Genomic DNA, 26,804 nt, shown 5'->3' on the forward strand with positions numbered 1-26,804 from the left:
AATGAGAAAAAAACAAAGAATATATTTCTGATGTGCAGCGAAAGATAATTGAGCTTCACAAATTAGTGAAGTGGCTTTAAGAAAAGAGCTAGAAAATTCCCATTTCCACCATCAGGTCAATAATTAAGACTTTCCAATCAACATAAAATGTTACGAAACTGCCTGGAAGAGCACGTGTCTATATCATCCTAATGCACGGTGAGAAGGAGAGTTTGAGTGGCTAAAGACTCTCCAAGGACCACAGCTGGAGAATGGCAGAAAATAGTTGAGTCTTGGGGTCAGAAAACCTTTAAAAAAAAAAATTGTCAAACAGCACCTACATCACCACATGTTGTTTGGGAGGGTTTCAAGAAAAATTCTCCTCGCTCATCCAAAAACAAACTCCAGCATATTCAGTTATCAGACACGACTGGAACTTCAAATGGGACTGGCTTCTATGGTCAGATTAAACAAAAAAATGAGCTTTTTAAACAGCAAACACTCAAGATGGGTTTGGTGAACACAGGGATAAAAAGTACCCCATGTGTACAATGAAATATACTGCTGTATTTTTGATGATGTGGGCCTATATTTCTGCTGGAGATCCTGGACATCTTGATTAGACACATGGCATCATGGATTCTATCAAATACTAACAGAGAAAAAAATCTATAAGTGACTGACTCTGTTAGAAATCTTATAATGGGCCATGTTTGGATCTTCCAACCATACAATAATCCAAACACAAACCAACATGGAGCTGGGAATCTAAAGGGTCTGGAGTGATTCTGGATGAAGGAATGGTCTCTGATCTCTTGTCAGGTGTTCTCTAACCTCATCAGGCATCATAGGAGAAAATTTAGAGCTGTTAAACTGGAAAATGGAGGTTTCAAAAAGTGTTAATTGTGGCCAATGTGTATTAGTGAAAAACATTTATTTCATAATGATATTTCCCCCCATTTTAAATTCTTGTTATCCAATGAAAGGTTAGATTTTTGTGAATTTTTAATAAAAGATCAAAAGGATTAACAATGCTGATACGTTTTCACAGCCACCTTTGATCCTATTTACCAAGGGTGTGACTGTGTGTATAACTTAACCACTGATTTGTAGTTGTGTACTTCATTTGGAAGGCCAAGCAAAGTACTTTCACTTTCACAACGAAACACACAACGTCTCCATGACATGGCGTCGGCAACGGCAACAACACCACTACAGCGTGAATAAAAGTTACGCCTTCTTTCATTGCGTGTACGTTTGGGCGGTGTTATGCAAATCTTCCCAAACCGTGACGTAGACATGTGGGGGCGTGTTTGAATGAGCCGTTTTAGGGGGGCGTGGCAGAGTCTTAACTTTTATATAGAATATCTCTTTGGGTTTGAGACTTTAGTCTTTGCAACTTTAGGGATCTTATCTATGCACAAACAGCTTGTAACACTCCAAAGAGAAAGGAAAACTTGAAATCGCATCATATGACTCCTTTAATGTTAATGGATTAACTAAGGTTAACTTATGAAATTGCACTGTAAAGTGTTACCTATTGGTCTTTATAATTCTTTTGCACTTTAATCTGTGTGAAATGTTTTACGTAATTTTTTGTGTAAAGATTGATTTATTGTATTTAAATGTTCAGTTCTTTTTGTTATAAGAAAAAAGTTATTAAATCTGTTATACGTTGACAACATTTTTTTGCAACTAAATTTCAGTATCGTGATAATACCTTATACCGTGATAAAAGCATTAGCAATTAATCGCAACATGAAAATTTGATACAGTCACATGCTTACACACAACTCAAAGTGATATTTTATTGTAATGCTATCAACATGGAACTTTGTACATGCGAAAAAATTAATAAACACTGAATTTCTGTCAGTCAGTAGGAATCTGATATTCTTTTTGTCAGCCAATCAGAATGCTTTTCTCTTCTTTCCTTCACAGGTGTGATCTTGTACATTCTATTAGTGGGCTATCCTCCATTTTGGGATGAAGATCAGCACAAGTTATACCAGCAGATCAAAGCTGGAGCTTATGATGTAAGTACAGCTGTTCTCCGATGGAGCCACTCTCTCTAACTGTCTCTGTCTGCGGGAGTTCAGTCCAGCTACTCTAAAACCCCCTTTATCTGATTGGTCTTTGAATGCACCATCAAGTCTTTCAACTGAGGCATTCACTAGGAGTGTAAAAATTCTTTGCTCTCTACATTTCTTCTGGCCACATTTCTGTTGAATTTGCATAGACGTTTGAAGCAGCGTTTTACTTTAAAATCATATTTTTGGGTGTTTCTAATTAGTCCAGTCCATGTGAACTCATCAAGCCGTTTCATAAATGAGTCTAGTGAGGCTTGTTTAATTTTAGACCGCACATCACAAGGCCTCAACATCCTGTCAGAAAATCACTGGAATTTCCCAGCAGGATACCATTAACATTTCCTATGAATATTTGTGAAATCTCTTGGAATAAAATTCAAGCCAGAGCTGTTTAAAAAATGTTTAAACTGATGGCAATAATAGGGCAAGAGGGTTGGAAGATGCAAATAAATAAATAATGTAATCAAATGTTGGAGCAATAAATCAATGAGCTGGAATGTTATGATTTTGTAAATTATTATTTTATTTTGTTCAGTCAAACTTCAGTGAATGATCATATTTCCCTATTTATTTCATTTAATAAAATGAAATCGAATAAATTCCAGCTTATTGCTCAATTGTTGCTGCATGATTCGATTATAACAGATGTTGCAAGGTCTCTGCAACACACACTGTGATCCAACTGCCTGTTTAATTTCTGATTGGGTGCGATTTAGAGCTACTGGTACTGTTATTGATTATGTCAGGCCCTCCCTGACGCATTGCAGAGAGATGAGCTTTGCTTAGAAACAACTGCCTCTTGTCCCAGAGTGTATGTGCTTGTTTACTTGCCTACTCATGTGCGTATTTTTGAATTGTCCATCTCTTGCATCACAGTCTCACACCCTCAAACATATGTGGCAGGACATGGAGTGAGTGACTGCCCCAGAGACACGCTCGTTCCATTAAAATTTATGTGACAAATAAAAGGGAGGAGATGATGTAACCTTATTGTGAAAATGGAGTGCGTGCATGTTACACTGTTAGATGGTTTTGGTGGTCACGGGGTTGGGCAGGCCAGGTCAGTTCACCTCAGAGATGGACAATACGACAAATCCTTTATCACAGTGTAGTTATTTTTGCTGAAAATTCAACCACAAAATGGTTTATAGGTCAAGGACTCTTCGGTGGATGGAGTGTCGTAACAGGGACCACTCGAAACATGTGTAGAGTTCCATATTAATGTGTCATACTTTTTTATGATGCAAAGGCATTGCTCAGAGTCATATAGTTGGACATTATATTTTTTATTATACTTAATATGCTTTAATTTGGGAAGGAAACTGTTAACTGAACAAGGAACTGTTGAAGATCCCTGGTTTAGACAGTATATTAAATGTAATGTGCCGGTAAAGAGTTAAGATCAAGAATAATGGGCTTTTTCATTTCATTTGATTATTTTCTCTTTGTATTTGGAAATTAAAGAAAAAATAAATCATATGATGAATCATGATGAATACGTAGTGCAAAAACGTTAAATACACTACCATTCAAAAGTCTCTAATGCTCACCATAGCTGATCAAAAATACAGTAAAAACAGTAATATTATGAAATATTATTACAATTTAAAATAGCTGCTTTCCATTTTAATGCATTTAAAATGGTAATTTATTCCTGTGATGGCAAAGCTGAATTTTTTGTAGCCATTATGTTTCAGTTGTCAATGTCAAATGATTCCTCAGAAATCATTCTAATATGCCGATTTGGTGCTCAAGAAACATTTATAATATTATCAATGTTATAAACAGTTGTTTTGCTTAATATTTTGTAGAAACTGTAACACATCTTTTCAAATTTCTTTGATTTAATAGAAAGTTCAAAAGAACAACATTTATTTGAAATAAAGTCTTTTGTAACATTTATAAATGTTTTAACTGTCACTGAAGGTCATTGCATACGGAGTTAGAATTTTTCATCTGAATTTTTCGCACGTTAAAAAATAAATGCAACCTCACGTTGTGTCAATCATGTTTACACACTGCCTCCAAAACTTTTGTCCGTCACAAAAAAAAAAAAAAAAATTCGGATTAGGTTCGATTTTCTGCGATTTTCGCATCCGTAACAAGCATTTTGATAGGAAAGGATGACGAATATGAAAAACCCCCCGAAAAAACGCATACAAAAATTTCGGACTCAGTGTGCAAGGACCTTTAGGGCTGTAAAATTGATTAATCGCAAATAGTCACTTCCAAAATAAAAGTCTGTGTATACCTAATATATTGTGTGTGTACTAATTACTAAGTATTAGTTACTTGATTACTAATTTCTAATTGGATGATTCCTTCTTGTTGACTTTATGCTTTATTTTTTGCCCCACGGCAGTGGCAATATATCTACCGTAGCATAAATGTTACTCCAAATCTCGACAGGCTGACACATTGCTATTGACGCACAATATACTGTAAGAATCAACTTGGGAAACCTCGCAATGAACTCACTTATTTGTTTTGTACTCTAGTAACCTTCCGTCATGTGACTACAATCAGTGAGGTGTAGAGTTGTGCTTCATCATCCGTTACCAGCGTCTGTCACTGTGCCTTCTGGCCATGTGGTCACGTTTGCATGCGCCATCCGCAATCCTGAGTGGCCGTCTTTGCTGAAGCAGCGCACAGCGGTGCAAAAACGCCCCACCCATGACATGTATTAACAGTGCCCTGAGCCAAAAGCGCAGCTGAATCAGTGTGTGTAAGGACTTACGAGCACCTGCGGTGTACACACGCAATCCACACGCTCGTTTTAGCTGATGCAACACAGCTTGATGCGCAAAACAAATTATACTTCCTGGAACCTGCCCAAGGTTTACTTGGAACAGACAAAGGATTTGTAACGGCCACATTAAGATCTCCTGGTACGAAAGAGGAGGTGTGACACACATTCAACACGGATACAGACACAACTTTTTATTGGCTAATTACAACTGCAATTTTCTCTAGTTATGGGCTGCAATGAAGCCATGAGGTGTGAAATGCGCAAGCAACATGTTTCAAACACCAGCCGTGCCGAATAGGCCGACAATAGGAGGACTGACTGCCGTGACTCATTGGATCCTGTATGCTGCCTTGATCCGTTTAATTTCATTAGGCCCCGGTGCAGACCGCTCTGTATGTGTGTCAGTACATCTTGTGGTGTGAAAAGCTCTCTAGGCTTCCTCTTGCATTTAGATTTGCATGTCTAACGCTCGCTCATGATTCTTGCCCCCACAGTTTCCTTCTCCAGAGTGGGACACGGTCACCCCTGAGGCCAAGAACCTCATCAACCAAATGCTGACCATCAACCCAGCTAAGAGAATCACCGCAGAGCAGGCCCTCAAGCACCCATGGGTCTGCGTGAGTTATCTCTGCCGAGTTATCTCTACATTTTCCACAAGCTCAAAGCAAGAAAAATCTACTAGGGGAATCTGAGCTCTTTTAGAGTTTAATATGAAATGCAGCTTTCACATTCACATATTTTGTGCTCTCAGAATAGGTAATAGCTAAGGAATAGTGCAAATAGTGAAAATTGTTGTTATTTACTTATAGATCTTGTTTCAAACCTGTATGACTTTGGAGAACTTTTGAGTAAAGTGCTGGTTGCTCCTTACTGCAATGCAATCAGGACTGGAGCTTTCAAGCTTCAAAAATAGTGCAGAAGCACTAGGGCTGCACGATTAATCACAGTTTATGCATGATCATTTCTGCTTTTCTTGATTAAGCATAATCATCTGCGATATTTGCCCAATAGTTATTTATTCTAAAAGCAAGGGGTTGCCAGATTTCAAGAGTTTAAATCCCCCAATCAGGGTGAAATGTAAAACAATATTTCTCAAATAAAAACAGTTGTCTGATCAAAGTAATCATGATTATCAGTGGTAACACTTTATTTCGATAGTCCACTTTAGACATTCTACTAACAGTAAGTAACTTTGCTACTACGTCAACTAGCAGTCATTAGAGTATTAGTAGACTGTCTGCTTAATATCTTCTAACACTTTATTTTGATGGGCCCACAACATACTGAGTTTGGGAAACTTTGAAAGTATATGTCAACTTATTCTACTAACTCTAAACCTACCCTACTGAGAGTTAGTAGACATGTAGTTGCAAATTAATGAGAATTAGTTGACATGAAGTTACAAAGTTACTTATAGTTAGTAGAATGTCTAAAGTGGACTATCGAAATAAAGTGTAACCTGATCAGTTTAACTATTATCGTGCAGCCATAAAAAAACACCATACATATGGTCCATACAACTTATGTTCTGTTTTCTGAGTCTTAGAGAATTAGCAATGTCTGATTTGTGAATAAATCATACTTTCGAATCAAATCTTTTGAATGTACTGGTTGAATGATTTGTTCATGAATCTGACTTTATCTTGTTCTTGAGAACTCGATGGATAGATTATGAATGAATAACGTAAATACCTCTTTCAGCTTACATACGACTATTGTATGACTTCAGAAAACTTGGAATAAGTCGTATAGACTACTTTTATGGTATTATTGCATCCTTCTTAAAAACGGCAAACTCAAAATTCATTTAATGATTACAAGTATATTATAAAGTTTATAAAGTGTTATTTAGTGTTCCATACAAGAATGAAAGTCATATGGGACCAGTTGAGGGTGGATAAATAATGAAAGAATGTTCATTTTTGGATGAACTATCCCTTAAATTGGTTGAAATACTTTGATAATGCTGATGTGCAATGTTTTTCTCTGTCTTGCATTTGCTCATTTCAGCAACGGTCCACAGTGGCATCCATGATGCATCGCCAAGAGACCGTGGAATGCTTGCGCAAGTTCAACGCTCGCAGAAAACTCAAGGTACAGCATGGGTTTGAAGGGCCTTTAGACTAACTCCAATCTTCTTCCCTTGGGTAATTAGTGCTGAAATTCCTGTTGCCATGGACTAAACACTCCATTTTTCTCCGTCTTTGTTCAGGGAGCCATTCTCACTACTATGCTGGTTTCTAGAAACTTCTCAGGTGAGTTCCCTCATTCTCCTGGGATCAGGTAGGAAAGTGCAAAGTCATGGATGAACTTTGCCCACCTCTTGAAGTCTTGCTCCAGTTTTCACTATAAAAAAAGATGTCGAACGACTGGCTCAGTAATTAAATGGAGGAAGAATTCTCTTGGGATCTAGAGCTTTGGAGTACAGGAGTATAAAGTTTTGGATTTTTCTGCTTCAAATCTCGATTTCTTTGAGCTGTTAAGGCAGTAAAGGAATATCAGTAACTTTCTCTTCAGTTTAATATCAGTTTACTTCCTGAATGGAAGATGTTTACGGTTTGTGCAGGTGATACAGCAGGTTTGAAAGCTTAAGCTTGTCATTTTTATTCTAGACCTTAATTCCTTATAATAAACAAAGGTAATTTGTTCAGTAGAGGGTTTGAAAACAGTTCCATAGCTTCTCCCAACTCAACGCCTCTCTGTCCAATAGTGGGCCGGCAGCATACCAGCCCTGCTGCTCCCACCACAAGCACTGCCGCGCTTGCACAGGAAGGTATGTGAGAGTGCATCTCCTCACCTCGCCACCAGGGGGACCAGCGAGCCCCCTCCACAATGCCTCCAAACCCCCGCCTTCCCTCTGCTCTACCCAATCAGCATGCAGCCAATGAGAAGCCTGCCTCTTGCCATCACTTGCATAAATTATTTGGTCTTCACTCTCATGAACAACGTCTGCTATATAGTCTTGGAGAAGTTCTCACTTTTAAAAGTATAGTGGCCTGCTGAATTTCCATTTCTCACATACACGTCATGCATTTGAGCGATGTGTAAGAGTTTATGGGATAGCATGTCATTTTTTTCCAGCCATGTTTTTATATTGCTTTGCTTTTACATGACCATGTAACTTTAACAATCATCTAGCAATCTTATAACCCTGTAGTTGTAAGAAAGTATTAGAACAGGTTCTGTCGAATACATGCTACAGGACAGTTATGGGTCATTGTCAAAAATGTTGTATTTTCATATATTATATTATATTATATTACGTGTTTTAAATAATGCCTCTCAACTCACACAACTCGCATATTATTAGAATAATGGATGTAATCCAATTAAAATTATACTTGTGAAATATTTAATTTAATTCAAAATTAAAATTAACTGCTTAATTTGGTGGCCAAATCACCATTTGCTGTAACTGACACTTATAGCGACATTTGAAGTATTATAGCTTCTGTTCTATTCATTTATCCATCAGCATAGATCGGCTCTTTTTATATGCGTGAACAAACAATGTCTCGTTTCATCTCGCAACTGTCCCCAGTTCAATTTACACACAACGACTCTCGGTAAAACAATCCAATCAATAGCGCAGCACTGCATTCATGTTAACGATCGCAACCATGAGACCCACCATCGGCCGGCATGCATTATCGTCTGCATGGAGTAAAAAATGCAAATGTTGCTGCTCCTTCTTTGATTAGACTTTCTCTTTTTTTTTTTCTCTCTCTCTCTCTCTCGCTCTGTCCTCTCGGTTAAATTGCTTCAGCCCTTTTTGGCTCCCTCCTTCCCTGCTGATCAGCTTACTGGTGTTTTGTGCTATTGGGTTAAATAGCATTTAAGTGAAGTCTGCTTTAGCTGCAGATATAGGACCCCGGTCACGTGTCTGTGCTCAGCCCACCTCGGTGCTCTCCACCTCAGACAGAATAAAGAGGTTTGGAGGGGATGGAGGTTTTTAGATCGGTGTCCTGTGTCGTCAACTAAAGCAGACCCTTGCAGCCTAGCCAAGCCACCATTGCCCTACCACTCTCCTTTCAACTCTTCCTTCTCCCCTCGCCAAGAGCGCAGGGGCTTAACCACACGGACGGGCAGGAGCGGGGTTGGCTTGCTGCCAGTCGTCAGACCCCATGTAGCCGGCGCAAGGGTCCGCTGAGTGCCAGGTGGTCTGCGGGGAAGGAGGCCCGCTGGAGGGCAGACGGACAACACTGTTGACAGTGTCTCTGAGTCAGGAGAAAGCGGAGAGGAGATCTCTGGTTCCAGTTGTGTTGTCTGATCAAATTGAATTGTCTCGCTCTTACCAAAGTGTGAGACATCTGTCTGTCAGTTTCAGTAAATGCCAGCCAACTGCCATTTTCAACAAGCTGTGTTTGAGCAGCTGTCAGCGTTGTGAGAATACTTCATATGTACGTAATGGTCAAAGGAGAACAATTAAGAAAAATTGCAGCATCTGTTCAGATCCTCCAGGATTATGGAAACCAAACAAGAGCTCTTCACTGTATTATTGAACCTGTAAAAATGTAGTGTTTCAGTTGTTGTGGTTGTTAGGGTTAGAGCCAGGTTAGAGTCTTCTCTTACTATTTCTGCAGTATTTATACTATACATGGTACAGGAGCACTAACATACCTGTCCGTTAGCATTCCTGTTAAAGGAGTATGCAACCTGGATGCTGCTGGGAAAATGCACTCTTGACTCATTGTTTGAACAAAATTGCTGAAAGTTTTGATGTTCTTATGCAAAATTGAACTAAAAATTTAAATATTGTTTGATTTTAGTTCAATGGACTGCATATGTGGCTTCAATTACCACTGAAAATCCCATTGGAAGGGCATTACTGTAAACATTTTTATTCTTTTTTACTAACTGAAGGACAAGTCATAGAGTTTAAAGTTGTATTTAACCTGGAATATTCCTTTAATGTTCTTTTGAGCCATCCAATCAATGCTCTCCATCAGTTCTTGGCTTCAACTAGTACTGTAAGTGTTTATAACTCTTTATATTCTGCTATTGTTTAAGCCAGTCATCCAGTTGATGTAAGATGTTAACCAATAACCAGTAATGACATTTCATCAGTGTTTCTTTATTCTTTGTTTAAGAGCTTTTCATTGTATGACCAAGATAAGATTTACTGTCCAATAGGTTATGAAGATAAGGCATGTTGTTATGTCGGCTGTGTTGCCTGTAAATCTCGAATATATAATTTGTTGCTTGCACACATCTGATTTAAAGGTGTATTGAATCTTTTAATGGCTGTCGTAATGGATTTTACTAGTTCAATATGCTGTCTCAAAGACCTTTTGATCTTCTGAAGCATTATTTAATAGGGGTGTGAATATTTGATCCGACTTTGATTCAGTTATTATTCTTTACTTATTCATTCAGTACATCATGACATTTGAAATTTGAAAATCAAGATTGAATTATTTTGGTATGATTATTTGAAGAAAAAAAAAACACGATAAAGTGTTTATATTGCTGAATTTGGATTTAGTGGATATTTATAATGGAAAATAGCTCAAGAGTTGTGCACTTAACGCATTATGCAGTTATTCAATTCTGTAATCATTGCGTTGAAATTTGATTTATCTGTTCACCCCTGTTATTTAAAGTGCAATAGGATGCCACATGATCTTTTTGAACGTTTTTTCAAAATATAATTGTGTAATCTTTAAATCAATGAAGGCTACTGCACTGTTTTGCACTTTGTTTGAAAATGATTTCTTCCTCCCTCTGTAGTTTATTTCCACTCAGCATCAATAGTGGTATGACTGCAGTGTCCTGGGGTCCCAAATCCATCTGATTATTGCGCTGTATAACGGAAGACTGCTGGCTCAGCTTTCCCAGTCACAGTCTGTGAAACCTATGAGACATAGTTAGATATGTGAGAGACAGTGGAATGGTAATAAGTTGAGGTCTAGCTTTATGACTTCTTCATCAGTGCATTGCATTATGGGACTCATGGTTTAATCCCCTTGGCACTGCATGGCTGACCGTAAGGTGAATTGCATCCACCACCAGCACTTCTCACCTCATGATTAGTGAAGCATGAAAGCAGGCCTGCAATGCAAACAATGCCTGCTATCGTCCAGCTTGTCCTCTCTGCTACTAAATGGTTTTTGTTTTCTTCTTAACCTTGCCGTCTTTTCTTCCCGTTTGTTTATGGAAGGTAAGGCGCTAAACAGGAATATCGAATGTGAAACACAGAGTTTTTAGTTTTTTTCTGTTATTGAGGTTTTACAGGCCTTACACAAGGGATTCTGAAGTGTATTGGGGGCCATTTCCCTTACACTGACTCAAGACCTCTCCAACATGCCCTCTGGGAAATAACAGTTGCAGTTAAAGGAAAAATCAATTGCATACATTAGGCATGATTTTCCCTCATTACGCCTGCAGCCGCAAATGGAGAGTAAATTTATTCTCTTTATCTGCTCTCTGATTGGTGAAAAATGGAATAAAATGGGCAGTTTATTCCAAGTTTGTGAAATTGGTTAATTTTAAAGGGGTTATATCATATATTTTTTTTTATCTTTTTCCGCACTGGAGTTATCTTATGTTAGTAAAATATTAGTAACGTTTTTTTCCCTTTTTACCACCAAAACTGTCATAACTTAGGTAATATCTATAACTTCATAATTTCCCACAATTGCTCCGAACATTACAATTAAGCAGGAATAGTTTTTGTTTTGTTTTTTTTGTACTGCTATTGCTTTAAGAAACACCCCTCAAATGTGAATATTTATTGATTTTATATGCATTTATAAATACACTACTGTTAAAAAGTGGGAATTTAAAAAAAATAAATAAATAAATTCTCACCAAGGCTGTATTTATTTGATAAAATTTATAGTAAAAATATAAATTTTGTGAAATATTATTAAAGTTTTAAAAGTAAATGTAATTTCCAGCAGCCATTACTCCAGTCTGCATGATCCTTCAGAAATCATCCTAATAGGCTGATTTGCTGAAAAGGAGAAACATTTCTCATTATTATCAATGTTGAAAACCGTTGCGCTGCTTAATGTTTTTGTAGAAACCATTTTTTTCTTTGAATAGAAAGTTCAAAAGAACTGCATTCACTTGAAATAGAAATCGCTTTTAAAGGTCACTTTTGTGACTTTCATCACTTTTGACACTTTTGAAACTCTTCTTGTTTCTACTTGTTTGTTTCTTGAGTTTGAAATTACAAAACATTTTTATACAGTACAGTATTTCAGTGATCTCTTTTAAAGATCAAGGAAAATTTGATTCAAGATATGACCCCTTTAAAGTAAATTTCCTATTTTTTTTAATTAAATTATTTATTTATAAGATACTATTACCTTCATCTCACAAAGCTTTATATGTCTTTGGATTAAACTGATATATATAGATCTGTGAGAAATGTCTTGTGATGAAAAATGATGATAGTCAGCATTACCTCCCAAACCCTGTATGCTAATGAATGACGGAATGCAAGCTAGCATTTAGTTAATTGTTTTATTTGGGGATTTATTTGAAATTTGTGCAGATGTGTGCATTCTGTCCGTTTCGTCACTCATGCTGTATTTAGTAATTTAGTCCTTCTCTGTTCCCTACAGCATGCAAGAGTTTACTCAACAAAAAGGCAGATGGAGTCAAGGTAAGCCCACAGATGTTCCTTACATACCAACTTTCTCCTGGAAATTGAGATGTTTTAATTTTTTCAGCAGCCTTTTGAGGTTCCCATCTCTACCAGAGCTTTCCATTAATGGGTTTTAAACTAAACACCACTTTTTAATAAAACCATATTGCAACATTAAGGCAGTACTTTGTGATTTGCTACAGAACAACCCATTTGTTCCCTGAGCAGATCTAGTTATCAGACTGTCTTTATAATAATTGTGACACAATATTCCATGAAATGTCCATAAGTACTCGTCGCTTTCTCTCTGAATGATGGATAACTTTGTAGAGTCATCTTTCTGGCTTGTGCTATTCATCTGTTGTGTGATTTCTAACAACCATGACTGGCATAGGAGGATCAGCTCCGATCATGTCCCTAGTCATGTCATCTCTCTGAAAAGGAAGTTGTATCTGTCCTCTCTATTTCAGCCCCAGACAAACAACACTAAAAACAGTGTAGTGAGCGCTGTAGTGAACGCCATGAAAGAAAGCAACACGACCTCTTCTACACCGATGGTATCTCATCTACATTTAACTCTTTTTGTAACCCATCTACTCATCTGAACGTATCCCATAGTACATGATCAAGTGTTTGCAATAGTGTTTGGCGCATGTCAGATGTTTTTGAAACCGTTTTGCATGTACTAAAAATAGCTCAGACCTGTAGTGTGCTGTACACTATGTGTTTTTTTGGAGTGCTCGTGTCCTCTCGGAGCACGTCTGGTACACATTGTGGTGTTTTATAAATATGTCATTAGGAGTGATTTGTTCTTGCCTGTAGGCTGCTGGTTTATGTCCTTCCTCACTCTTCTTGTCTGTGACATTTAACAGTTAACTGTACATACATGGTGCTTAAAAACCAGTAAGACACGAATTTGAGCCAAGTCACCATACAGAATAGAATAAATATATGGATTTATACGGCAAATAACAAGGTAATGTGTGTCGGAGTGCATAAACCAGTCACAGTAAAGATGCAGTATCCCACACAGAAAGCTGTCAGCCGTTTGGCCGTGTTGGAAACTAACAGTGTCCCCTGGAGGTTTAAAAAAAAAAAAAAAAAGGAAAGTGGATTGACACTTCACATGGGCCTTGTTTGCTTGACTGCCCAAATAGCTGAGCAAAGAGCATCTTGGGACCTCCAAAACAATCCATTAAGAGCACAAGTTAACCCTCGACCCCTCCTGAGGCCTCAAAATGCCTCCTTAGTGCTGATGGACAGCTAGCAACCACTGGGCTATCAGACACATACAAGGCAACAGAAGTGGCATTTGGAAAAATGTGTGTAATGTTCACTTTTTTGAGGGTTCAATTGGGTCACAACATTTGTGAGAATAACATAATCTGGGGAAAAACATTAGTGCATATAATCCAGAAAATGATCTTTTACTTTTATGATTCTCCATTCCTGTGGTTTCAGCAGAATTTCAGTTGAATTTGAGAAACTGCATCTTTAAATCATTGTGACGCATGCCATTTATTATTTTTGTAAGTGTACACGTGTGGTCGGTTTTCTGTAGTGAGCTGTGAATGTTCTTCAAGCTCTTTGTGAACCACACCTTGTGTTCATTTCCTCATAAAGTAATTGTCTGTTTAGATCATTGTTTCTTTATTTGATCTCAGAATCCTCAATTTGTGTCACATCAGCCAAGACAGTCACATGCAGGGTGTTGCGTTTAACCAGATTGTTGTGGATGAGTCTTACTACTTTAATGATGATGTGAAATCTTATTAAATTTTACAGGAGCCACAAACTACAGTTGTGCACAACCCTGTCGATGGACCCAAGGTACATTTTTCAAGAGCATTTGGAATAGGGATGGAGAATCGATTCACAAATTGCACTTTTGCACTGTTTTTTTTTTAAATGAATCTTGACTGATCAAGTAAAATGGTCCTTATTGGATTTTAAAATTTATTTTTTATTTTTATTAAATCGCAAAAGGTTTTTGGGCCTAATAATCAGTATTATTTTAGTATTATTAATATACTATTACAGTTTTTGTTCATATTTTGAATTAGTTTATTTTTTTATAGTTAATTTAAAATTTTGTTAGAGTAATTGTTGTTTTTGTCATTTTTAATTTCACGTTTAGCAATTTTTTTTTTATAAATTTGATCTGATTTCAGTTTTCCGTTTATTTCAGTTTCAGTACACTTATTTCAAATAACAGTTTTGGTTTTAGTTCACAATAATAATCCTGCTAATAATAATAATTCTAAAACTTGCAAAAGATTTGTGAGCCTTCATTGTTAAAAGATATTAAAAATTAAGATGTATCAAGAATTATTTTGTAATTGTTCTCTTTGAATGAAAAACAAGTTGTTGTTGTTGTTAGTATTATTATTATAACTCAATATATTAATGTAAATTATTATTATAAGTTAATGTTTAACTTAATCAAAAATCATGCTTGGAATCAAAAACATGTTGAATCTTGTGGGTCCTAATTCTGGAAGTATTGTAGAGAGAACCTAATGTTGGTGATATTAATTTTCTTTCACATCTCATGTTTCGTTTGTCTGGTATGTTCTTTGTCTGTCTCTATTTCTCTCCCCAGGGCTCCACAGAGAGCTGTAACACCAATGAGGAAGAGGATATGAAAGGTAGGAAAGGTACACAGATCTTCTCTCCTCTTCTCTGCATGCCTCCAGCACTGTGGCGTTGCAGCTCCCAGTGCTCGTGTCAGAAGAGTAATCCCTCTCCTGTCCGATCACAGTACCAGAAACGCACTAAAAAGCCTTTGATTAAACAAAATACATGTCACGTCAGTCAGTATCTGTTTGAAATATAAAAACTTGAGGCTGCAGTGACACCTGAGGCTTTGTGATTTGAAGACAGGGCCATGAACGCACGCTGCCGGAACGGACAGGAGGGGAATTACGGTAGAGGGCATTGAGACGGGGTTAGATGGATTGTGATTTACACGTTTTACATGCATGATGGCACAACCCTTTGTTTTTAGCTAAATTGCTAGCTTAGAGATAGTGAAGGTGCACAAGAGAGAGATTTAGAGATTACAGTATTCAACAAAGTAAATGAGGGCAAACTCTCAACAAAAACTTTTTTTGTTTGGATGGGATTAGATTTCTTTGAATTTCAAGATAGACGAACATAGACATGATCAATTCAAACTGAAATAAATTCAGTATAAAATCTTACCTGATGTCCTCAGGGGAAACTAGTCCCATCCGAATAGCATCTCTATGTCAGATCACTCGCACAGTTTGTCATTGTCACACAAATGAGCCAAGTTGATATATACATAAATATATATGCACACATCTGTCTTAAAGCCGTCAGTGTCTCAGTCGGTTTCCTTGTAGATTTTGTGCGTGTTTGTGTGTGTGTCCTGTGTTTTTCACCCCACTTATGTAGATGTTTGTTGATGTGCCGTGTCTTGTAAATTCATTAGCATGTTGTGAACCGGCGTGTTTTTCCCGAGGGACTCTCGCCGATACAGTTTTCTGTCACGAAAAGGGCCAGGCTCGAAATTCATTTCCTCTCCTTATTCACTCCGGGCCTGGACGGACAATAGCGGCTTAAAGAGCCTTATCATTAGCTCCGTCACGTCTGAGGCTAGGTGATGAGGACAGGAAATTGGCGCGGAGCCTGGAGAAACAATCTCTGAGCGCGCTGTTGTCCAAGCACAACAAACACGACTCAGCTTCACCACACCCATAGATACAGACCTGCGTCACACCATCTCTCATAACTCCACTTGAAAATCCAGGATCATCACCTGTAGTCCTGCTCCCATAAACACAGTGCTTCTTTTATTGAGAACAGCTCATCTAAACGCATCCCATCCAGCGTCTTCGTGTCCGTTAAGCTATTTAGTCATGATGAAGTGCCAGCATTGGTGTGGTGTTTGTTAGTGTGTTTGGGCTGGTGAAGGACATGAGAGATGTGTGTGTTTTTCCTCCTGGTGGCGTGTGGTTTTGGGGCTGTGCCAGCCGAGAGTGCGCAGGGAACGAGCAGTGACAGTGCCGTGATGAGTCAGTGCAGTGCCGGGGAAGAGCTGCCCGCTCTGGTGGCTTCGCCACAGGGCTCTCCTGCCAGTAAGTCAAGATCCTCTCGTACCACCTGGGCACCTTCAATCCCTCCTCAAACCTTCAAGTCGAGACCTTTTTGTCCCCCACAACTCCAGCCTTTCTGCCCTTTAGCGTACTATCATAAGGGTCACTTGCTTTCCGTGTAGAACAGTACTGTATGTCATAGTTGTTGATCCCCTTTTCTTCTCACATTTCTTTCTTATTCACCCCCTGATGCATGCTGTTCAACTTTAATATTTCCAGGCCGATTTTGTTGTAAAATGGCCCTTTAGTAACTAGATTGAACTTTTAGATGTTCTGCTCCTGATTTTTCCTACATTCTCCTTTCCAACTTGTGACTGAAGTCTCAAACCTTCCCCTTTCAGAAGTCGTAATTAATATGCTTTTTTGCACATGCACACATTTTAAAATATCCCACATCAAAGCTACATACTTGTGATTTCATTTCTTGCTGGTTAACAAAACTCTATATAGTCTGTGATGTGTCTCCTTCTGAGTATCTATTCTTTTATTTGTCCTGTTATAATTTGAATTAATTGGATTATATTTCTTTAACTGGGCTTTTAATATGACCAAAACCATTTACATTCACTACCATTCAAAAGTTTGGGGTCAGTTTGAAAGATATTAATACTTAATCAGCAAGGAGCATTACATTGATCAAATGTGACAGTGAAGGCTTGTACATTGTCACAAACGATTTCGATTTCAATTAAATGCTTTATATTCATCCATAAATCCTGAGAAAATATTACCACAAAAATGTTAAGTTGCAGCATGAAGAAATCTTTGTTGAGCATCCAATCAGCATATTTGAAGGATATTAGATTTACGAAGGATCATGTGACACTGAAGACTGGAGTAATGATCAGTAATTGCCACTACAAGAATAAATTACATTTTTAAAACATTGAAAATAGAAACTTTGCAATAGAGACTTATTAAAACCATTAAAAATGAAACCCCCCATTTTAATGGTACTCTTGAAATAATGGTTTTGGTGATTTTAAAAACCTAAATAAAATGTAGAGAACATATTGTTAGATATAACACAAATACAGCATATGCATAATACAAATTAATGTCAGCAAATGGGATGTTCATAAAATTGCTGAAAAGCACACTTATTTTAAATTAAGACTTATTTTTGACCTGCAGTTGGAACTGACACAAATGAGGCTTTTGTTAATGGGCTGATCATACTCATGAATAATGGATAAAATAACATAGCGATGGTATAAGAAAAAAAATGGACTTGATTCTGTGTCCAAGCCAGAAAACGCTGCAGCTGCAACACCTCATATAGGACCTCATCCACACCTGCTCTCTCTTCATTTAACATCTGTCAGCATCTGTCTTTCACAATTTCCTCCAACCTTCCTCCTATTCCTTACTTCATACATTTTGATAAATTCATTGTCTTTCAGCATTTTGACTTGTTTTGAACATCAGATTTCCTTTTTAATATTTTCTTTATCTTTTCCATTCTTTTTAATTTCATTTCATGTACAGTACATGGTAACACTGTTTATGAAGTACAACAAAAAGACCATATTGTTGAATCGTTTACCCAAAAATGTAAATTCTATCATTTACTCATTCTCATGTTGTTCCAAACCCATATGAATACTCAAGGAGAAATTTAGCCAAATGTTCACGCTGCTCATTTTCATAAAAAAAAGTGATTGTGAGGCTACAAAAAGAATTTAAAAAGCTGAATAAGAATATACTATACAAGTCACATAAACCACTTCTATGATACATTTTGGAGCTCAACATCCATCATGTAATTTCATGGTATGAAAAAGAGCTGCATAAATATTCTCCTTTTGTCTTTTGTGGGAGGAAAAAGTTGTGCGAGTTTGGAACTTGAGGTTGAGTAAATGATGACTGCTTTCATTTTGGGCTCTGATGTTGTTCTTCATACTCAGTGTGTTCATGCGTTCCTCTGTCTTTCTGCATGCATCATCACCTGTGTTGCGTGTGCTGCATTGTGTGTTGCAGCAGTCCCCGTGCATGACGTTAAGCGCTTGGCATGGAACAGTTCAGAACATGCCTCATGTCCAGAGTTAGAGCGCACTCATTCTGGCCCCTGTGCCTCAGCCCATGGGGTCGGCGGTATCACGGCGAGTGGGTCCGCAGCTCAGTGTAAGTGTGTGGGGTAGACCAGGACACACACACAGAGGATGTCAACAGGAAATCAAATTCTTCATACTAATAGAACGTCACAGTGGGCAGTTGATATTGTGTTAGTCAAGGTTGTGACTTGTCGGGTTGATTTTTGTTTTGTAATGGAGAACGTGTTAATCCAAATGCATATTTACACACACGTTTACAAAGGCCTATTCACATAAAACTCAACTTTCACCACAAACATTCAAATTGAAATGAATGCATTTCTACTGACCCCATCATGCAAAGTGAGAAAATGCACACTCTTTTTATAGTCACATTTCTTAATTTTCTCTGTGGGGAAAAAAAAGGTGTGTTCATGTCATGTCAGAATTACTGTAATTATGAAGTTCTTTTAAATTGATGAAGTTCTTTTAAACACTTTAGCACCTCACTACTGTAATGTCATGTAGAAACACAGAAAATGGCTGCAGATTTAGCAGTAAAATATAGTTCTTTCCTTAATTTCTGTTCAATAATTGCAGCCATTGCCTAATATCTTGATAATGCAAGACTAATAAAGGAAAGGCATACAATACATACAATAGCTAGGAGAGAGTTGGATAATAATGACTAATGTCCTGCTAAATAACTTTAAAATTTTGTTAATAATGAATTTGACTTTTTTTTATTATATTTTTGTTTATTGATTACTATAATTACATATATTCTTCTTGGCATTATTAGTGTCATAGAAATGCACAATGAATGCCTCCGAATAGAAAGTCCTATTTGTAAGCTAGTAATTGTGGTAAATTCGTCATGGTGTGAATGCACCAAAACTCACCAACTAATAAGCTTTTGGGTCATGTGACCAGAACTGGCATCATCAGCACTTTTTATTTTTATTCAGGTATATGTTCTTTTTCACAGACTGACAAATTTGCATCATGAATTGTTTCCTTTTTTTTGGCACTTTTACTCTTGTGTCAGTAGGTATCTGCTCTGTAAGCAGTGTATGTTATGCTTATTAACTTCGCTTTTCTTTTTTATCATTTCATTTCCTCTCCCTCCATCATCCCTCATCTTTCACATGTCCTGTTCGAGTAGCTCGTAAGCAGGAGATTATAAAGATCACGGAGCAGTTGATCGAGGCTGTCAACAATGGAGACTTTGAAGCATACACGTGAGTACAGCCCACCTGCACTTGCTTCAGCTTGTTTGTAATGAAGACACTAAGAAAATTGTAGGCCATTGTGTGAATATGTAAGGCTTTAAGTGGATTTTGTATTCAAATGAACTAGCAGTCCTATAAAATGTTGGTCTGAACAAACTGAAGTCCCAGACTGACCCATAGTCTGTGAACAAATAGAGAGAATACTGTACAGGTGCATCTAAAAAAATTAGAATATCGTGAAAAAGTTTATTAGTTATTTTTAAAAATATATTTTTTGTACCTTATTTCAAAAAGTGAAACTTTAATATATTCTAGATTCATTACATGTAAAGTAAAACATTTCAAAAGGTTTTTTTTTTTTTTTAATTTTGATGATTAGATCTTACAGCTCATGAAAAAAAATCCAGTATCTCAAAATATTAGAATATTTAAATTTGAGTTTCATTAAATGACCATCCCTACAGTATAAATTCCGGGTATCTCTTGTTCTTTGAAACCACAATAATGGGGAAGACTGCTGACTTGGCAGTGGTGCAGAAGATAATCAATGACACCCTCCACAAAGAGGGTAAGTCACAGAAGGTCATTACTGAAAGGGCTGGCTGTTCACAGAGTGCTGTATCAAAGCATATTAAATGCAAAAAAAGCACAAGCAACAGGGATGACCGCAAGCTTGAGAATACTGTCAAGCAAAGCCGATTCAAACACTTGGGAGAGCTTCACAAGGAGTGGACTGAAGCTGGAGTCAGAGCATCAAGAGTCAACACGCTCAGACGTCTTCAGGAAAAGGGCTTACCAAGCCACTTCTGAAACAGAAACAACGTCAGAAGCATCTTACCTGGGCTAAAGAGAAAAAGAACTGGACTGTTGCTCAGTGCACCAAAGTCCTCTTTTCAGATGAAAGTAAATTTTGCATTTCATTTGGAAATCAAGGTCTGGAGGAAGACTGGAGAGGCACAGAATCCAAGCTGCTTGAAGTCCAGTGTGAAGTTTCCGAAGTCAGTGATGATTTGGGGTGCCATGACGTTTGCTGGGATTGGTCCATTGTGTTTTATCAAGTCCAAAGTCAATGCAGCCATCTACCAGGAGATTTTGGAGCACTTTATGCTTCTATCTGCTGACAAGCTTTATGCAGATGCTGATTTCCTTTTCCAGGAGGACTTTAGCACCTGCCCACAGTGCCAAAACCACTTCCAAGTGGTTTGCTGACCATTATATTACTGTGCTTGATTGGCCAGCCAACATGCCTGACCTGAACCCCATATGGAATCTATGGGATATTTTCAAGAGAAAGATGAGAAACAGTCGATCCAACAATACAGACAAGCTGAAGGCTCAATAGTGCCTCAGCAGTGCCACAGGCTGATCGCTTCCTTGCCACTCCTCACTGATGCTGGAGTTTGTGCTAAAAGAGCCCCGACCAAGTATTGAGTGCATAAATGAACATACTGTAAAAAACTTGAACTTTTCTGTTTTGCAAATCCTTTTTTTGATCGATCTTAGGAAATATTTAATATTTTGTTATACTGGATTTTTGACTTTCATGAGCTGTAAGCTCTGATCATCAAAGTAAAACAAAAACCGTTTGAAATGTTTTACTTTACATGTAGTGAATCTAGAATATATGAAAGTTTCACTTTTTGAAATACACCTGTATTATATAGCCATGAAATGGAGATATCCAGTCATATCTGGACCACAGCATATGTTCACTCTGAAATTAAATTGTCATTACTTTTATTTATTTTTTTATGCTATATGATTATCTTTTGTTATATGAACACTGTTTTCATATTCTTGTGTACCATAGAAGAATTTGTGACCCTGGTCTGACCTCTTTTGAGCCTGAAGCTCTGGGGAACCTGGTCGAGGGCATGGACTTCCACAAGTTCTACTTTGAGCACTGTGAGTTATGTTTAACTATGCGTATAGTCGTTTTACCTTACATAAATATTCATATGTGACCGTGGACCACAAAACCAGTCATAAGGGTCAATTTTTCAAAATTGAGATTTATACATGGCCTGAAAGCCGACTAAATAAGCTTTCCATTGATGTATGGTTTGTCAGGATATGACAATATTTGGACAAGATGCAACTATTTGAAAATCTGGAATTTGAGGGTGCAAAAAAATCTAAATATTGAGAAAATCGCCAGTTGTCCAAATGAAGTCTTTAACAATGCATATTACTAATCAAAAATTAAGTTTTGATATATTTACGGTTGGAAATTTACAAAATATCTTCATAGAACATGATCTTGATTTTTGGCATAAAAGAAAAATCGATAATTTTGACCCATACAATATTTTCATACATATTTTTGGCTATTGCTACAAATATACCCGTACAACTTAAGACTGGTTTTGTGGTCCAGGGTCACATATAAGTTACATACTTTGACCATATGTATATCTGTATTCAGATGCAATCAATGTGTTTGACTTTTTCAGTGTTGAGTAAGAACAACAAGCCTGTGCACACCACTATCCTCAATCCTCATGTTCATCTCATTGGGGAGGATGCTGCCTGTATTGCGTATATCCGGCTGACGCAGTACATCGACAGCCAGGGCCGCCCACGTAGCTGCCAGTCGGAGGAGACACGCGTGTGGCACCGCCGTGATGGCAAGTGGCTTAACGTCCACTTCCACTGCTCAGGGGCTCCAGCCGCCCCCTTACAGTGAACCGCACAGGACAGGTAAAAACACTCCATTCGCACGCCTACGTTTTGTCTGTCATTTAATATCTTCACTCAGAAATGTATGCATGCCTGTTTCTACCTCAGAGTTTAAAAAACTAAATTAAAAGGTTGTTATTTTGTTATTTTTCATGATTGCAGCTGTCTTAAAAGTGACTTATGTTGTAAGTGTTATATCCTAAACTGGCGTTTGATACTTTTTAATCACAACTTAATTTTGTGATCAATTGCAACTTTATTTTTACACTTTTTTTTTTTTTTTTTGGTTTATTTGATTTTTTACTCCAAAATTTATAGTTCTGTGAATTTTTGTGGACGAAATCCGCATGATTAGAATTCCACGTATGGGTTGCGTGACGTAATTGTGCAACAATTTCCCCATATAGATTTCGTAATGTATTCAATTTGATCACATGCATTCGCTGCATTGACAGACAGAAAGTTGATTGGTTTGAAAGTGACTTTTATGTGAGCGGGGCTTCATACATCGCTACACTATTTAGATACATCAATTTTTGCTTGCAAAATTTTCCAGAAATTTCGGTAACGTTACCGAACCTTAAACCGCAAACAGACTTCATAGAAATGCGCCTAGTTAAGGGAGTAAAACTTGTTGCAAACACCAATTTGTGATGACTGTATGCAGTAGGACTGATGTTGCACATTTCCGTTATTCTGTAGAAACATTATTTTTGCTATATTTTTTCCAGCTTACCTGGATTCTCAAGATAATGGGAATGTTTCTTCTTTGTGGCTGGACGGGCACGTGAAGGCCAGCTGGATGACAGCTCTTAAAGTTACAGACACACCAGTGAGGAACTCTGACAACATCCAGTTCAACTGTCAACACCACCTATCCTGTCCAATCTTTGACCAACGGGAGCTGGCCGCGGCTGTGGCCCCGCCCAAGGGACGGTGCATGTATCTGACGCCCACATGGGGGTGCTGTTTTGTCCTTTTCCCACGGAACCATCTTCTTTTGCCCGTTAAAGATGTTCAGAAGGTGTTGTAAGTACTGATCTATGAATTCATAAATATACTGTATATTGTAAAAATCACTAGCTGAACCAGAAGCAACAATCAAGTTTGAAAAGCATTTATGTAGGTAAACCAAGGTGGGAGTTGGGAGGGTGGGGGGGGTGGGGGGGTGCTTCAACTTAAAAAAAAAAAAAAAATCACAAAATGGACTTGCGCCCAAAGAATGCTAAAGTTTACAGGTTTGTCATCACAGTCCTTCTTGTATACTTTGCAAATTTTTGGACACAAAATCAATTATGGGAAGGGGTCGACTAATCCGAGAGCAAGGCAGTGAAAATGTTCAGAAGTTCTTCATATCAAAAAAAAAAGAACCAAAGTGTAGTTTTTAGTCTTTTTAAGGAGTGTTTCTGTTTGGTGTTGGCTTTTTATGTAACCTGGGTCTAAGAGAAGGTTTGTGCGGCCCAGGTTTTAGTAATCTCTTGTGTTAATGTGGAACTCTTCATTTTCCTTTGTTTTGTTTAGTTTTTTTTTCTTGGACTGACATAACACAAGTATTTTGTGTTCAGTTTGAATTTTTAAGACTATTTTATTTTTTAAGTTAATCTAAATAAACATGTAAAGATATACAGAGATATTTAAAGGAGATATAAACTCTTGCCATCCAGGTTTAGGGGAAGATGTCGTTCCTGACCGTGCTCGATATGTTTGTGTGGCTGCGTGTGTGCGATCGGAACTTGTATAAATTGTATCCCTCATTTAGATTTAATATAAGGAAAGCCCAAGTGAACAGCACACAACTGAACACCGACCAGTAGATTCGCTCTTACTGTTTTTTGTTAGGACACGTTAGCGACGTAGACAAACCACTGCAGGACGTACTGTGATAGTCAGACAAGAATTTCCCTCCAGTTCCTGAACTCAGTGACTAAATCTGAGCTCAAAGGAGGACTAGTCATATTTACAAACTACATCATGGTGAAAATAGCTTCAGTAGTCTGGTATGTTGTGATTAAGTCTTCTTTAAAACTCGCCGTCCTTTCTTACACCCACACAGCTGCATTGTAAAAGTACTCCGTTGTTTTAGTAACGTTGGACGTGTCTAACTCACCCTGTTCTCAGTGTTGTCGTAGTCATGGTTCATGTTGGTGACGGGGGTGAACATGCTCTGTAAATACATGTCGTTTAGTTCATCCGATCACAAGGAGAGCGTGGGGAAAATCCAAACAAGTCCAGTTGCCATAGTTCTGTTGTTTAAAATCACAGTTTTAATGTTTGTACGATTACAAGTCACAGTGGTTTGTTAGATTCACCACCAACTATATTACGCAGGTTTTATGGCACTGACTATTTAAACTCAGTTTTAATGTTACTTAGAAGTGAGGGTTTGATTGTCACGAGTGATTAAGTTCATCTGTAGTTGCACGAATGCTTTTTATCACTGCTATGGTTTTGTCTTTAGATTAGATTTTAGTATAGTTTCGTTTGAGGCAATATATTACGTGTGGAAAAAAACACCCCGTCTCCTTGAAACACATCAGTCTTTTGTATGGGTCTGTAAATACATGTAGTGTTGGCACACCCTCATCGTGTGCTGGGCTTCGTGACATATCAGGACTATACCTCCGCACGTGTGTAAGTGTGTGTGTGTGTGTGTGCGTTTATCACCTTTACAACAATGGTAGTGATGCTGTCAGATTATGTGACGATGCTGTTTTCACGTCCGTTTTGTGTCTCGTGCTTGTTTCTTGCGTTTTTTTTAAATCGCTGTTTTCTTTTTCCTTTGTTTGTGCTATGGGGAACTGCTGCCTTGCCTGGCCAAACTAGATTACACTTTTTATTATTTTTATTTTTACTTAAATACATCCTTTTACATGATTGACATCTTCAGCTCCATGACAATGAAAAGGATTGAGATGGCTACGAGGAGTCACTAGCTGGTAGATTTAGATTTAGCGAAATAAATATTCAACCCCTGAAAGCTCGGTCTGAATTCTGGGCCAGACGGCAAGTATGAGTCTTCTGGCCCACCCGTCCAATGACAGGAGAAATCAAACCGTTTAAATAAACCGGCGAATATGCATGTATACTTTTCTTGGTAAATATTTTTTTCCACTGTCTGTGTTTACTTAATAAAAAAGGGAAAAAAATCTCATAGTATTTGCATCTCGACATGAAAATCACTCCATTTGGAATTATAAGTGATGTACCATATTACAAAATGAAAAAAAAGTAGAAAATAGTGAAAAAATATATATAAAACAAAAGCCTCTGCTTGGTATGCTCCCCTCATTCTAAGTAAATCTATTGCATTGTAATGGTATACTATTGGGCTTCGTATATACTCGGAGTTTAAACATGGATGCTGGATTTTTGCATGATCATACATTTAATAAAACCATGAAATGACAACTATCAAGTGTTTGTCTGAATGTTAGTAGGTCTTCATCATAGCTTTGTTATTATTGAAACTTGATCTGGAAAGTATTTAATAAAAAGAGCATTTCTGCAACTGATTCTGGGTTTTCTTTGTGCAAATGTAAAATCAGCATTTACTGTAAGTGCTTGATGCACGTCACTGATCTTATTGTGAAAGATTAATCCATACACATTATTACAATGGAAAATGCAACCTCTTTTGTAATTTTGTTCACATCTCATATGTTGAGATGCTGATTTAAAATATTGTATGCATTAACATTCTCATGATTTTCAGTCATTTTTGACCTTTTTTTTTTTACTTGTGTGGAATGGTACAACATTTGGTCAAGGTGTTAGCATTTGCTGTGTTAACAGAAAAAAAATCCACAGATCTGATTCAAAAGGTTAAATGGTCCTGGAAAAAAAAGGCATATTTGTACTCCTCCTGGTCAAAAATGACTGCATTGGAAACCAATAGAAAATTTATTTAATCTAGTTGGAAACATATGGTACTGCTCGCAAACTAAATCTAAGCTCATAAAATCTCATTTTGTGAGCTTGAAAAACAACTTGTTTAGATTTATAAAGTATGAGTAAGAGTAACGCATAGAATAGTTCTTAAAGACCACTGAAAAATAGGCGAATCAGAACATAACACTGACTGTGACGTTACAGTCGGGATCACTAATAGTTACGCCCCTGTAAGGTCCACGCAATTGACCCAAGGAAGGTTATCCAATGGTAGCTGAAGGTTTCTTGCGTGTTCTGTCTTTTCAGTGCGCAAAGTTATTAAATTTAGGTTAAATTCAAATCTGACTCCATTTTATTATGACCTCTAATTTAGATTGAAATGTCAATTGATATTTGTTCATTTCTAATTATTATTATTATGACAACATTTGATTATTCT

At 37.4% G+C, this 26,804-nt stretch overlaps 1 protein-coding gene across 16 annotated transcripts in view; it reads left to right on the top strand.

Annotated features, from left to right (window-relative positions):
* camk2g1 (calcium/calmodulin-dependent protein kinase (CaM kinase) II gamma 1) overlaps positions 1-23,614 on the top strand; it is a 78,604-nt gene extending 54,990 nt beyond the window's left edge. The window contains exons 9-23 of one of the 16 annotated variants that reach the window (XM_058793815.1): positions 1,921-2,015; positions 5,313-5,435; positions 6,829-6,912; positions 7,031-7,073; positions 7,529-7,591; positions 12,390-12,430; positions 12,883-12,969; positions 14,198-14,242; positions 15,015-15,069; positions 16,411-16,515; positions 18,514-18,657; positions 19,732-19,807; positions 21,609-21,703; positions 22,252-22,498; positions 23,209-23,614. In XM_058793815.1, coding sequence (XP_058649798.1) covers positions 1,921-2,015; positions 5,313-5,435; positions 6,829-6,912; positions 7,031-7,073; positions 7,529-7,591; positions 12,390-12,430; positions 12,883-12,969; positions 14,198-14,242; positions 15,015-15,069; positions 16,411-16,515; positions 18,514-18,657; positions 19,732-19,807; positions 21,609-21,703; positions 22,252-22,484 — 1,289 coding nt within the window. In that variant the 3' untranslated portion in view covers positions 22,485-22,498; positions 23,209-23,614. The remainder of the gene's footprint in view (positions 1-1,920; positions 2,016-5,312; positions 5,436-6,828; positions 6,913-7,030; positions 7,074-7,528; positions 7,592-12,389; positions 12,431-12,882; positions 12,970-14,197; positions 14,243-15,014; positions 15,070-16,410; positions 16,516-18,513; positions 18,658-19,731; positions 19,808-21,608; positions 21,704-22,251; positions 22,499-23,208) is intronic. The other 15 variants (XM_058793816.1, XM_058793818.1, XM_058793819.1 and 12 more) reach the window with 15 other exon arrangements.
* Positions 23,615-26,804: the final 3,190 nt, after the last annotated feature.

This window comes from Onychostoma macrolepis, chromosome 12 (assembly GCF_012432095.1).
Source record: "Onychostoma macrolepis isolate SWU-2019 chromosome 12, ASM1243209v1, whole genome shotgun sequence".
Lineage (NCBI taxonomy): Eukaryota > Metazoa > Chordata > Actinopteri > Cypriniformes > Cyprinidae > Onychostoma > Onychostoma macrolepis.